Below are 12,042 nucleotides of genomic sequence, written 5' to 3'. Positions count from 1 at the left end.
GAAAATCACCCAACAGGTTGTATACACTAAGCCTCTCACTGCTATCCCATGCAATAATCATGATAAAAATAACAGCGGCTAACATTTTCTTTCCTTTTCATTTTTTAAAGTTTTTACAAAATGGTTGAGAGAGTGGGGGGGGGGGGAGGGGCAGAGAGAGAGAGAGAGAGAGAGAGAGGATCCCAAGCAGGCTCCCTGCTGCCAGTGCAGAGCCCGACATGGGGCTCAAATCCATGAACCGTGAGATCACGACCTAAGCTGAAATCAAGAGTCAGACGCTTAACTGATTAGGCCACCCAGGTGCCCCCAGCTAACTTTTTCTTAGTGCTATTATATGTGAGACATTGTTCTGTTTTATATATACTTGATGTTCATAACAACAAACTGAGATAGGTACTATTATCTTCTCTACTTTATAGGTGAGAAAACTGGGGTGCAGAGAGGTTAAGGAACTTGCCCAAGGTAACACAGCTAGACAGGGGCATGAATTGGGATTCAAATGCAAGCAGATGAGGTCCAAATCTCAAATCTTAACTTCCACTACGCGGCTAAATAAGCCCTAAATAGATGAAAGTCTTGTGTCTTTAAGATGCACACACAACATACACACACACACACACACACACACACACACACACAAACAGAATATAGACTATCTCTCCATTCTTTAAAAGGAAGGTACTCTTTTTATTATTATTTTAAAAAGAGAGAGAGAGTGCAAGAAGGGGAGAGGGGCAAAGGGAGAAAGAGAAAGAGAAAGAGAAAGAGAAAGAGAAAGAGAAAGAGAAAGAGAGAGAGAGAGAGAGAGAGAATCGCCATGTGGGGCTCCATTCCATGACCCTGGGGTCATGACCTGAGCTGAAATCAAGAGTCAGACACTCAACTGAGCGAGTCACCCAGGTGCCCCTAAAAGGAAGGTACTCTTAAAACTTGAACTATTAGAAAAAAAGAAAAAAAATCACTTTATATAATTTTAATGTCTTTTGGAAGAATAACAAAATTAAAATAAATGGGAAAATAGACTAGAGAATATTTGTATGCAGTGTAACAGCTTAAGGTTCATTATCTACCGGGCAAATGTATAAAGAACTAATTACGACATAAATTAAAAAAAAAAAACAGCATCAAAAATCCAAGAGATAAATAGGCAAAGGATAAGAGAAGAGAATTCACATAAATATCAAGAGTAAATGATCATAAAGTATATGTAAAAGTGTCCATCACCACTAGTAATCAAATAAATGCAATGTAAAACAGTAAGGAAGTTATCAACATAATTATTTAATTAGAATAATTAAAAATGAAGTCGTGAACATATCCAGTGCTGACAAGATTTTAATTCCTTTCCTACACTCAACCACTGCTTGCTAAGGTATTCCTTGAGAAACCCTTTCAGAAAACAAGTCGACAGTATGCTCTTATTATGTAACCACGAACCCATTTTGACTGTTTGCCTCAGCAACACTAGCCTTCAGATTATAAAGAAATTGTTCAAGTGGAGACAAAAGATGGAAATATGAAAATGTCCACCATAGCACCCTGTGGCACTGCAACACACAGGAAATGGCCTCCACGTTTTCCTTAATAGACGATCAATCCCACGAAGGCAAGAATATTGTCTATCTTTTTCTCTTACGTCCCCATCACTAAGAAGTGCCTAAGACATGGCGGGACTGAATAAATATGTGGCGAATCAATGAATAAAATAGCACACAAGAAAAACGTTTCACCAGCTCAGCTCAACAGAATATGGGGCGGTGGTTAAGAGTAATTAATAATGACAGAGACTCCGCAATAAAATGCACACATTCCTACAATTTGTGAAAAGAGATGGGTTTTTAAGTGGCATGGGCAATCTTGCTAACGTTACAGAGAGACGGGGTTAGAAGGGGACAAGAAGACAGGACAGAGTAAAGCCCCTGCCATGGAACTGTGGCTGCATGCCTTAATTTTTATTTTGCTTTAAAACTATCTTTTAATGTTTGTATAACATTGTTTTTCCAAAAACATAAATCAGAATTGGGGGAAAAAACTCCCCTAAATTTGAGTGACAACAGACATCATCTAAGGGAGTTTGGCTCTATAATGAGGCCTTTTACCACCAACTCCTAGTTCATTCCAGAAGAAATAATAATAGAAAAGATCATGTCCATTGAGTGTACTCAATGCTGCACTCAGTGCTTTACATTAAACATTTTTTTTAATGTTTATTTCTTTTTGACACAGAGAGAGAGACAGAGTGCGAGCGAGGGAGGGACAGAGAGAGAGGGAGACGCAGAATCCAAAGCAGGCTCCAGGCTCTGAGCTATCAGCACAGAGCCCCATGCGGGGCTCTAATCCACGAACTGCGAGATCATGACCTGAGCCGAAGTCAGAGGCTTAATCAACTGAGCCACCCGGGTGCCCCTACGTTAAACATTTCATCTTCATAACCTATGAGGTAAATACCTCCACCTTCCAAACGAGAAAACACAGACTCAGTGATTCAGTGACTTGCCGTGTATGAATAGCTATGAAGTGATAGAGATGTGGGGTTTTAACCCAAATAGAGAAACACTCAGGAGCACCTGGGTGGCTCAGGTGGTTGAGTGTCTGACTCTTGGTTTCAGCTCAGGTCATGATTCAAGGGTTGTGGGATCAAACCCCATGTTGGGCTCCATGGCTTTTTCTCTATAATCAGACCCCACAGCACAACACCAGAAAACTGGTGTATAAGAAGGTAACAACTATTACAACTTCCATCGTGAAAATGACCCTGAGATCCTCACAGGAGAATTCTGATTAGCAGATGTCGAAGGAGTGAGGCAAACAGAGGATCACCATTAGCACATTAGCCACATTAATCACTGTTGCGGGCAAGATCTACTAAAGAATGCTGAGATTAGTGGACAGAAATTTGAGGAGGAACAGAATATTTGCAGATTTGCAAGCTCTCTCCCCAAGATATATATATATAAATTAGAAAGAGAAAAATACCAACTTTACCGGGGAGCACCCCGGAAGACACCACCTCAACCAAGTGACTGAGATCAGCCTCACTAGCAATGAGATACACCGACACCACATACGTCTCAGACGATACACTGAGGACACATCCCTTCTGTGCTTTCCTTGCTCAAGATGCAGAACTTCATTCTATTCATGGGGAAACAGAAGACAGAGCCCAATCGAGGCGCACTCTACCTAATACCCAACCAGTGTTCTTCATAAGTATCAAGGTCATGAGAGACAAAGAAAGACTGGGTGACTATTACCCATTGAAGAAGACTAAAGAAATACGATACATAAATGCAATATGGGGCCCTGGATGGGATCCTGGAACAGAAGAAGGACATTGGTGAAAAAATAAGTGAAATCCAGGTAAAGCCTGAAGTGGACTGAATGGTACGGAACCATCACTGGCTTCTTAGATTGAGAACGGTATTGTGGTTATACGAGATATTCACATTAGGGGAAGCTGGATGATCGGTATATAGCAACTCTCCGTACTCTTGTTGAAACTTCTCTATAAATGTAAAAACATTCCAAAATAAGAAGTTTCCCCCCCCAAAAAAGTCACCAAGAGCAAATTCCTATCACCGAATCGGTGGCCCAGCCAAATAAACAAACCACTTGTCATTTTGACCACACTTCCAATTTCTTCAGCTTCTATGCAGTGAGTCAGTTTGATGGGATCTGGAAGAAAGAATTCTTGGATTTGGAGCCAGAAGATCTGGGTTTCGGATCGGACTGCTTCACCTGCTACCTGCCTGGCCTTGAGCAATGTATCACCTTGTTGCAGTCTTACCCTCTAAATGAAAGGGTTATAATGATCCCCCCTTGATGAGACTGCTGTGACGATGGGATGGGAACCACAGTAGGTGCTCAATAAACGTTCACCATTACGGTTCATGCCTTCACAGAGCTATGAAAATGGATGAGGAATGACTTTGTGAACCGGGAAGAAGATAAAGATGGGGGGGGGGGGTGCGGCTTGTGAGGACTTGAGGCCTTGCAACCTCACAAACAGACATCACCAAGAGCTCGTTTCTGTTGTTTACCTGTGAGTCTCCATCCAATGCGGCTTGGGCGTACATCTGCACAGACAACTCAAGGTCTTGTGACTGGTTTTGGTGGCCATAGTAGTAAAGGTCTCCCATTTTCAAATATGCTGCAGGACAGAAAGCACAGGCCCATTTGTGAAGTGGTTTTATTTCAGACCGACATTTTCAATGGTTGGCCCAGTTGCGTGACAGAGAGTTTTTCCTACCGGAATGTGAATACATGACATCATTGTTTCCTTGGTGTGCCAGGAAGGAAAAGAAGAAAAGAGAAAAGAAAAGAAAAGAAAAGAAAAGAAAAGAAAAGAAAAGAAAAGAAAAGAAGGGAAAGGAAAGGAAAGGAAAGGAAAGGAAAGGAAAGGAAAAGAAAAGAAAAAAGAAAAAAGAAAAAAGAAAAAAGAAAAAAGAAAAAAAAGAAAAGCTTTTGTACCGAGCATCACCATTTCTAGGCACATTTTTGTGCTTTGCCAGGCAGCTGTCCAGAATGGGTCTGTGAAAATCCCAGTCTGCAACTTTGCAGCCCAATCGGCCAAGATTGCTCTGGGCACTTTATTTCACATCTGAAATTTTGCTGCCTGGGTTTGATGACTGATGGGTATTTCTTTACTCTGTTTAAGCCATATATTTTATTTTCTCCCTCCGGAAAAAGTTTTGTTTAACAGCGTATGTATCATTCAACGTCTAGTCAGAAAAATAGAATCTATGTCAAGTAGTTCAAAAGATGGATTTCAACACTGAGGATTAGTTGCCAGGGTGTTGGAAGAGCTGAAAAGGCAAATGGAGGAACAACCGACAATCCAGAGAACAGGAATGCAGGAAACTACTCGCATCCCTAGATCTGGAGGCCAGCTGAGACCACAGAGGCTGGATTGCCAGGCAGGAGCTGGAACCATAAACGGGCGGCCATTGCTGGAGACACAGCCCAAAGTAGAGAGAGAGAAGAGCAGAAATACTTGGGCTTCTCACCAGCACTCTCATTGGCTAAAACTAATCAGATGCCCCGGGGCAAAGGAGTCTGGGAACTGTAGTTCCTGGGGATCAGCCCCCTACTACACAGAGCAGAGTAGAGGAAGACAGGGATACATCTGAGGGCAAAAAAAGCACACGACTGGCCCAGAGAATCTCTCCAAAACAACTTTCTCTTTGGGCCTCTCACCAACTCTGAAGAAATGGTAGGTTCAAGTATTCAGTGGACCACGGACAAGGAGAAGCGCATTGCTTGAGGCTGACAGCAGCCTCATGATCTTAACAGCAGAGATTTTTCACACTCTTTTCTAATTGTTTAGAAATATCATACTTCACACAGAGCTGTTAGATGTTCCCTGTTACTAAAGACTAAAAGCTCCCAACGCTTCAACTTAGCACCCATTTTTCTATACATACCAAACGAAGGAGCACCGATTTGAAAAACAGAGAAATTATAGTATCTCCAAACACAATTCACGCTCAAATATCTCTTGGCCAGATCCTAAGGGGGTGAAAGGGGAGAAAAAGTGAATTCATTAATATTTCAGCCAAGTGACTGATTTTGCCTTCCTACAACCCAATTCATTATCCTTAACCTTAGAGCTTCCATTCTGAGAAGAATACATTTACTTACTGGCCTCTCCTCACAGATGTGTGCTAAATTTGTCTGTGACACTTCAATTCCAGTTTCTGCTGCTAAAACATAATACAGCAAAGCTTCGTGCCTAAAAATAGATGATTAATAATAAATTTCATATAGTGGCTCTTACTAATATTCACAGAGAGCTTTATATTCAAGCATAAGAGGGCACAAAATAAGCAGTTTTTTTAAAACCACAAAATCATGAGTTTGTTGTGTGTGTGTTTTTTAAATAAATACTGTTGTTAAAAATACTGCAGGCACTGATTTATTTTCTACCTTAAAGGCTGAACTCACAGATAAGGTTGGAGAGCTGGTTGATGCAACAGCTACCTCTACTGGCCGAATGGTATATGGCATGCTGGCTGCGTTGTCTCTTAGCCTTTGGTCCTTGAATCCGTCCATCCCGCTTAGCAGAGGTAAGTGGTATGTAGAAAAAGCCCGGTTTTGTGAAAGGCTTCATGGGGCTTAGGATTCTGAGCAAGCTTAATTAAAGCTGAGCTTTTGTGATGCATGAGAGGTTTGGCCGAGGAGAGGCAGTTGACAAGGGGCTGGATACCAATGGCCAAAAACACAGAGGAACAAAAATAAATGCTCGATACTGCTAGTAACTGAATGATCGCAAGACCATGAGACATGACTGTTCACCTGTCGAAAGACTGGCACAAGATTCACAATACAGAGTAGCAGCATGGGTTTGGGGAAACGGACGGATTCCTACAGCCGCTGGTTGTGGGAGGGCTGGTTAACCCAATGGTTAAATGCGGGAAGTCTTAAGAATGCCCACACCATTCAGCCAAGAGTTTTCCCCTTGTAAAGCTTTATTCTAAAAAAACAGAAACACGTGTAAAGATTCTGTGACCACAGAGTTCATGGGAGACCTGTTTATATGAACAAAAAACACCGGAAGCAACTTAAGTATCTGAAAATCAGTGAGTAGTTAAATTACCCCACAGTGCAGCCACTTTCAGATGACGCCGTTAAAAATGATGTTGTAGAAGAGGATTCAAAAACATGGAGAGATGTTTATGCAAAATTTTCCTTTCGGTTAAAAAAAAAAGAGGGTAGGATGAAAAACAGAGCAATTCCATTTTTGTAAAACAGAAATAAAACCAAATGTATCCATTCATATACACATACATGCAGATGCATGTATGGAGAGGAAACAAATAAAACTTAAAAATTATCTATCAAAATGCTAACACCACGGGGGTGCCTGTGGCTCAGTCGGTTAAGCATCCGACTTCCGCTCAGGTCATGATCTCACAGTTCCTGGGTTCGAGCCCCGCGTCGGGCTCTGTGCTGACAGCTCAGAGCCTGGAGCCTGTTTCGGATTCTGTGTCTCCTCTCTCTCTGTCCCTCCCCCACTAACGCTCTGTCTCTCAAAAATAAATAAAATGTGTAAAAAATTAAAAAAAAAAAAGGCTAATAGCCCTTATCCCTCGGTGGTGAGAACCAAATCATTTTATTTTCATCTTTTTACTTGTATGATTTCCTCCATTTTCCTTGTGTTTCCCAGTTAATGAGTAAAATTTTATTTTAGCCATATATAGTTGTTTCTAAAGCTTATTTTTCATTCTAAGCAGTTGACATTAAGAACTTTTTTTTTTTTTTTAACTGCAACTCCACCTAGAAACTGGTTTATGGGAGGGTTGGGGAAACAAAGGAAGCAGATTCTGAAATTGTCTTTTCTACTCTGCTAAAGCAGCTTCTGGTGGTCCAACCCCTGGGGACAGGGAGAGGTGACTGGGGGTCAAATTAGGACAGTGAGACCTTCAATCAGACACAACACAGGTCACGGGCCATATAGCTGCTGAGTGAGCTGATTCTTGGCTTCCCAGACATCCAAGGCAGCCGACCAATTAGCCATGACTCATGCTAAAGAGACACAAGGCTGGCTGAGCAGTGTCCCCTACATCACAAGCCAGAAAACGAGCCCACAGCACAGAAGACGCCTAGGCATATTCTTACACAGCTTGCAAAAACCACATTTTGGGACAAGAATCTTCAGAACAGACAGATCCCAGATGGAGGGTCTGCAAAGGTGGCCCAGCAGAAAGTCCCCATCACTCTGCAACAGGGACCCATTCCCAAGGTCTTACAATCTCGCATTTCTTTGGAGATGCTTGAAGGCGAACCAGTGCCTGGTTTCCCCCTGGGGATGGATGAGGGAAAGAGAGGTGTAGACTTACTGGCCCAAGGTCAAATACTGGGCCGGATCCCTCTGCTGCCATAATGGATGGAATGTGGCTCACATTATTATTAAAATGTAATAAAAGGACGTTTTCTTTGACAGCACTTTGGGCAGACTGTTAGAATTTGCGGGGGAGGCAGGAGGTTGATGCTTCCTGTAAGAACTGAGTCACTATGACAAACTTCAGAAAGTCAATATCTTGTCTCAAAAGCTACCTTGGTGGTGGGGAGGGGAGGAAGGGACGAGTTTTACAGGAAGACTTCCACTGTCCAATTAAATGTGTAAGCCAAGAGGAAATTTCACAGAATTCTCAAGCGTTTCCTTTGAGGAAGCACTGAAATCCATCAAAAAGAGAGGTCTAAAAAGCATTGATGTCTGTAGAAATGCCGACTGGAAATCCAGCCCCGTGTTCCATCCTGCAGAAGCGATCATCGAAGGCTGGTGCTCTCCTATATCACCGCCATCCATAGGCGAAGCTTAGCACACTCAAGGCCAGACTTGCTCGGCTCATTAAGACTTCTGAGAAACGACACCTTTGCAGAAATCCTACCCACCTTACCTCCCAGTGCTTTGTTCTTACTTAATTGTGTTCTGACACAAACTGCCCGGAGGTATTAATTACAGATATTTCTATAATTATAATCATGGGACAAACATGTCGGCAGCACCTGCTATGGGCAGGACGCCCAAAGGCAAGCCATAGAACCGTACTGCCCTTCCAAGACTTTCTTCAAGGTTTAGGAAGCTAACCAGAGCCTCAAGCTTTATTTCCAATGCACCAAAGTGAAAATGTCCTCCAGTCATTCCGACAAGGACTGGGGGTGGGGGGGTGGATGCGGAGAGGAGGGGATTTACGGTAAAGAACGAGTTTAGGGGCACATTTGCTATCCCCCCACTTCTGCCTCGGCATACACATTTACAGAACTTTTGTAATGATACATATTAATAATCAATCCTTTAGCTGCTTGCTGTGAACTGTGAATCTGAGTACCTCTGAGCAGCTTCTCAAACAATTATGTTATTTTCTTTGTGCTTTCCTCTGCCGATGCCTGAAGCAGCTTATACTGGACGGATGGAAAAAAAAATCCTGGGATCTTAGTGGAATTCAGGACCCCTGGTCTATTGCAGAAAGGTGAATCTCTTTCAGCTGGAACTTGGCATGCCCCAAGCCCCCCACCCTCTGGCTAACCTCCTGGGTTAAATATTTAGGACATATTTAAGACAAAGGACAATAAAACACCTAGCTCACAGATAAAACACACATAGGGGGAAGGCGGAGAGAAATGAAACATGACAGCCAGCCTCTCCTTAGCTGACTTCTCCTGGTGTCCGAGGACAGCCTCAGGCATGACAACATTATCTTCCGTATTATGCCTATACAGCAAAAAGCCCTCTTCTCAATCATGCTCCTCTTTTAAACTATCCCATATAAATCCTGGAACAACACAGAAAAACACAAGCTCATCAAACTGACACACGTAATTTGAAAATAACGTCCAGAATAAATTCACTCACAGAAAATGAAGGGGGATGGACTTGGGACATTGATGGATGATTTAGTTCTATTGCAGCCAAATAGACGGTTTCAAAAAAGCCACCCTGTGGTGTGGGAAGGCCAATAGTCATAGATTTCCTGTTTAACTCCAGGGCAAGTTTTGGGGCTTGGAGAGTGGGGGGAGATACAAGCACTTTGCCTCAACCATACTTTGACAACGATTTTCCCATTGTAATGGATACTAGATGTCCCTTCCTGCTGATAGAAAAAAAAAAAAAAGGCTTTAAATCCAGATTGAAACTTATCTTTAATAACGCTTAGCATCAGCATTAAGATTGGTAAGGATCTGAAGCAGCAAAAATATACACATGGTTGGCAGGAGAGCAAAATGGTAAAAATCCTTTGGGAAAACCGTTGGCATCATCTGACAAAGTTGAACACGTGCCTGCCCTATGACTCCACTCCTAAATTTATATTGCAGAGCAACTTTTCTGATGCATGCCACAATATACATAAAAAATGTTCATGGCCACATTGTTCTTAAAAACAACAAAAAAGGGAAATGCCAGTGTGTGTTAATATAAGAAATGGGGAGCGCCTGGGTGGCTCAGTTGGTTAAGTGTCTGACTCTTCATTTTGGCTCAGGTCACGATCTCACGATTTGTGAGTTCGAGCCCCGCATTGGGCTCTGTGCTGGAGCGTTCTGGGCTCAGAGCCTGGAGCCTGCTTCCGATGCTGTGTCTCCCTCTCTCTCTGCCCCTCTCCCACTTGCACTCTGTCTCTGTCTCTCAAAAACAAATAAATGTTTAAAAAAAAAAACACAGAAAACAAAAAACAATAAGGCTCAGGATGATGGTTACTTCTGGGTATAGGGATGGGGGTAGATTTAATCTGAGAGGGAAATGCAGGCTTCAACAGTTCTTTTTTTTTTTATGTTTATTTATTTTTTAGACAGAGAGACAGAGCACGAGCAGGGGAGGAACAAAGAGAGAGGGAGACACAGAATCGGAAGCAGGCTCCAGGCTCTGAGCTCTCAGCACAGGGCCTGACGTGGGGCTCGAACTCAGGAACTGCGAGACCAAAGTCGGAGGCTTAACCAACTGAGCCACCCAGGCGCCCCAGAGCTGTTCATTCTCTTATGTAGGGTTATAGGTGTTCATTTTATCATTACGCTTGAGAACTTACGTATATATCACATATTACTTCATATGCATCAACCATTATATGACAGAAGAAGAGAAGAACAACTGAACTGGCTTGTGCCCCATGTCCAGCTCAAATGCTCAGCTCCTTTCACCTGGATTCTGAACTAACATGCCCCTTCTGACTCTCCCTTCTCTTTACCATCAAACACAGTTGTTTGGTTAAACAGCTCAGAACCCAGCTCTGTCATCTCAGTACCCTCTCCCAAAACTATCAACAACTCCCCACTCCTCACAAATAGAGTAAAAAGTGTATGACCTGCCATTTAAAGTTCCCTAGAGCAGCATTTCTTTGGTCTTATTCTATATCACTCCCTTTTACAAATCTCACCTGAAGGCAAACTGGAGGCTTAAAAATTTCTAGATTCATCCAGAATTTTCCTATCTCTTTGCTTTTGTTCCTGCTATTCCCTTCACCAGAAACGCTGTTCCCTGCATGGCTAAGCGGAAATTCCACCCACCCCTCAAGGCCATATCCTCTGCTACCTCTGTCGTGAAGGCTGACCTAAGTCCCACAAACTGGACAGCATTTTTCCTCCTCAGAATCTTTCATGCTCTTGATATGCTGCTCATGGGTCTTGAGTTATGGTTGTGCTACTTGCCTTCGTTCATACATTCATTTGTTTTTGAGCACTTCCCAGGTACCACTCGGGGCTGGGCACTGGGGTACAAGACACAGGGCAATCAACAAGGGCCATCATGATCCTAACGGGAGTACGGAGTTAGGTAGGACTTCTGGGCAGAGGAAACAGCATGTTCAAAGATCCAGAGGTCAAACAGAGTACGGGCCATGTGAGTTCAGCATGAGAAGAGGTGAGGCCGCAAACTTCCCCAAGCCCTGCTGGTGGCATCCCCTGAAGCATAGGACTAGATGAGGCACCCCGCATTTAAGTCTACTCCATAAAGTCTGCTGAACTGGACCCAAACTCACAAACAGTGGAGAATACACTTAACTTCCCCCTCCCCTCTACCAAAAGAAAAAAAAAAAAATCAATCTCATGCTGTGGCTGAATATTGCACGAAGGACAACAGGTCGCGAAAATTAATTCATCTTGACCTTCACAGCAAATTTTAAAATGTGCTACCTGAAACACTTTGTGATGTTAAATTCAAAAGCAGGCAAGTAATGTCAGCTATTAATAGGCACTTTCTTTATGGGAAAAACAGTGTCAAACATCTTGGTGTGTGTGTGTGTGTGTGTGTGTGTGTGTGTGTGTGTGTGGCGGTGTGGGGGAGTTTACAGATGTGCTCTCTCTGGGGGAAAATCCCTCGCATACACACTTCGGTATCTGAATGCTCTTTTTCCCCTCAGAAGCTTGTGGGGGTGGGAAGTTTGGAGGGTGAGAAGTAGAGAATAAATTAAAGTCAAATTTGGGAGTTTTATGAACTGAAGCTTACTTGGGAGACAAGATGAAACACCAGAAAAATTGTAAGGTGTATCAATTGCAAAATAACAATTTCATTAAATTTTTTTTTCTGATTGTGTACAGTGAGGTTATAGATAA

At 42.7% G+C, this 12,042-nt stretch overlaps 1 protein-coding gene across 7 annotated transcripts in view; it reads right to left on the bottom strand.

The window, feature by feature from the left end:
• Positions 1–12,042, bottom strand: part of SEL1L3 (SEL1L family member 3) — a 103,670-nt gene that overhangs the window by 11,413 nt on the left and 80,215 nt on the right. For 6 of the 7 annotated variants that reach the window (XM_042936762.1, XM_042936758.1, XM_042936760.1 and 3 more), the window contains exons 18-20: positions 5,641–5,731; positions 5,424–5,508; positions 4,041–4,150 (exon numbers count right to left, since the gene is read on the bottom strand). In XM_042936762.1, coding sequence (XP_042792696.1) covers positions 4,041–4,150; positions 5,424–5,508; positions 5,641–5,731 — 286 coding nt within the window. Of the gene's footprint in view, positions 1–4,040; positions 4,151–5,423; positions 5,509–5,640; positions 5,732–5,943; positions 6,198–12,042 lie in introns of those variants that run through there. The other variant, XR_006201995.1, reaches the window with a different exon arrangement.

The sequence above is a fragment of the Panthera leo genome, chromosome B1 (assembly GCF_018350215.1).
Source record: "Panthera leo isolate Ple1 chromosome B1, P.leo_Ple1_pat1.1, whole genome shotgun sequence".
NCBI classification, from domain to species: Eukaryota; Metazoa; Chordata; class Mammalia; order Carnivora; family Felidae; genus Panthera; species Panthera leo.
Note: the sequence above shows the minus strand (reverse complement) of the source record. Positions and strands in the feature narration are given on the sequence as shown.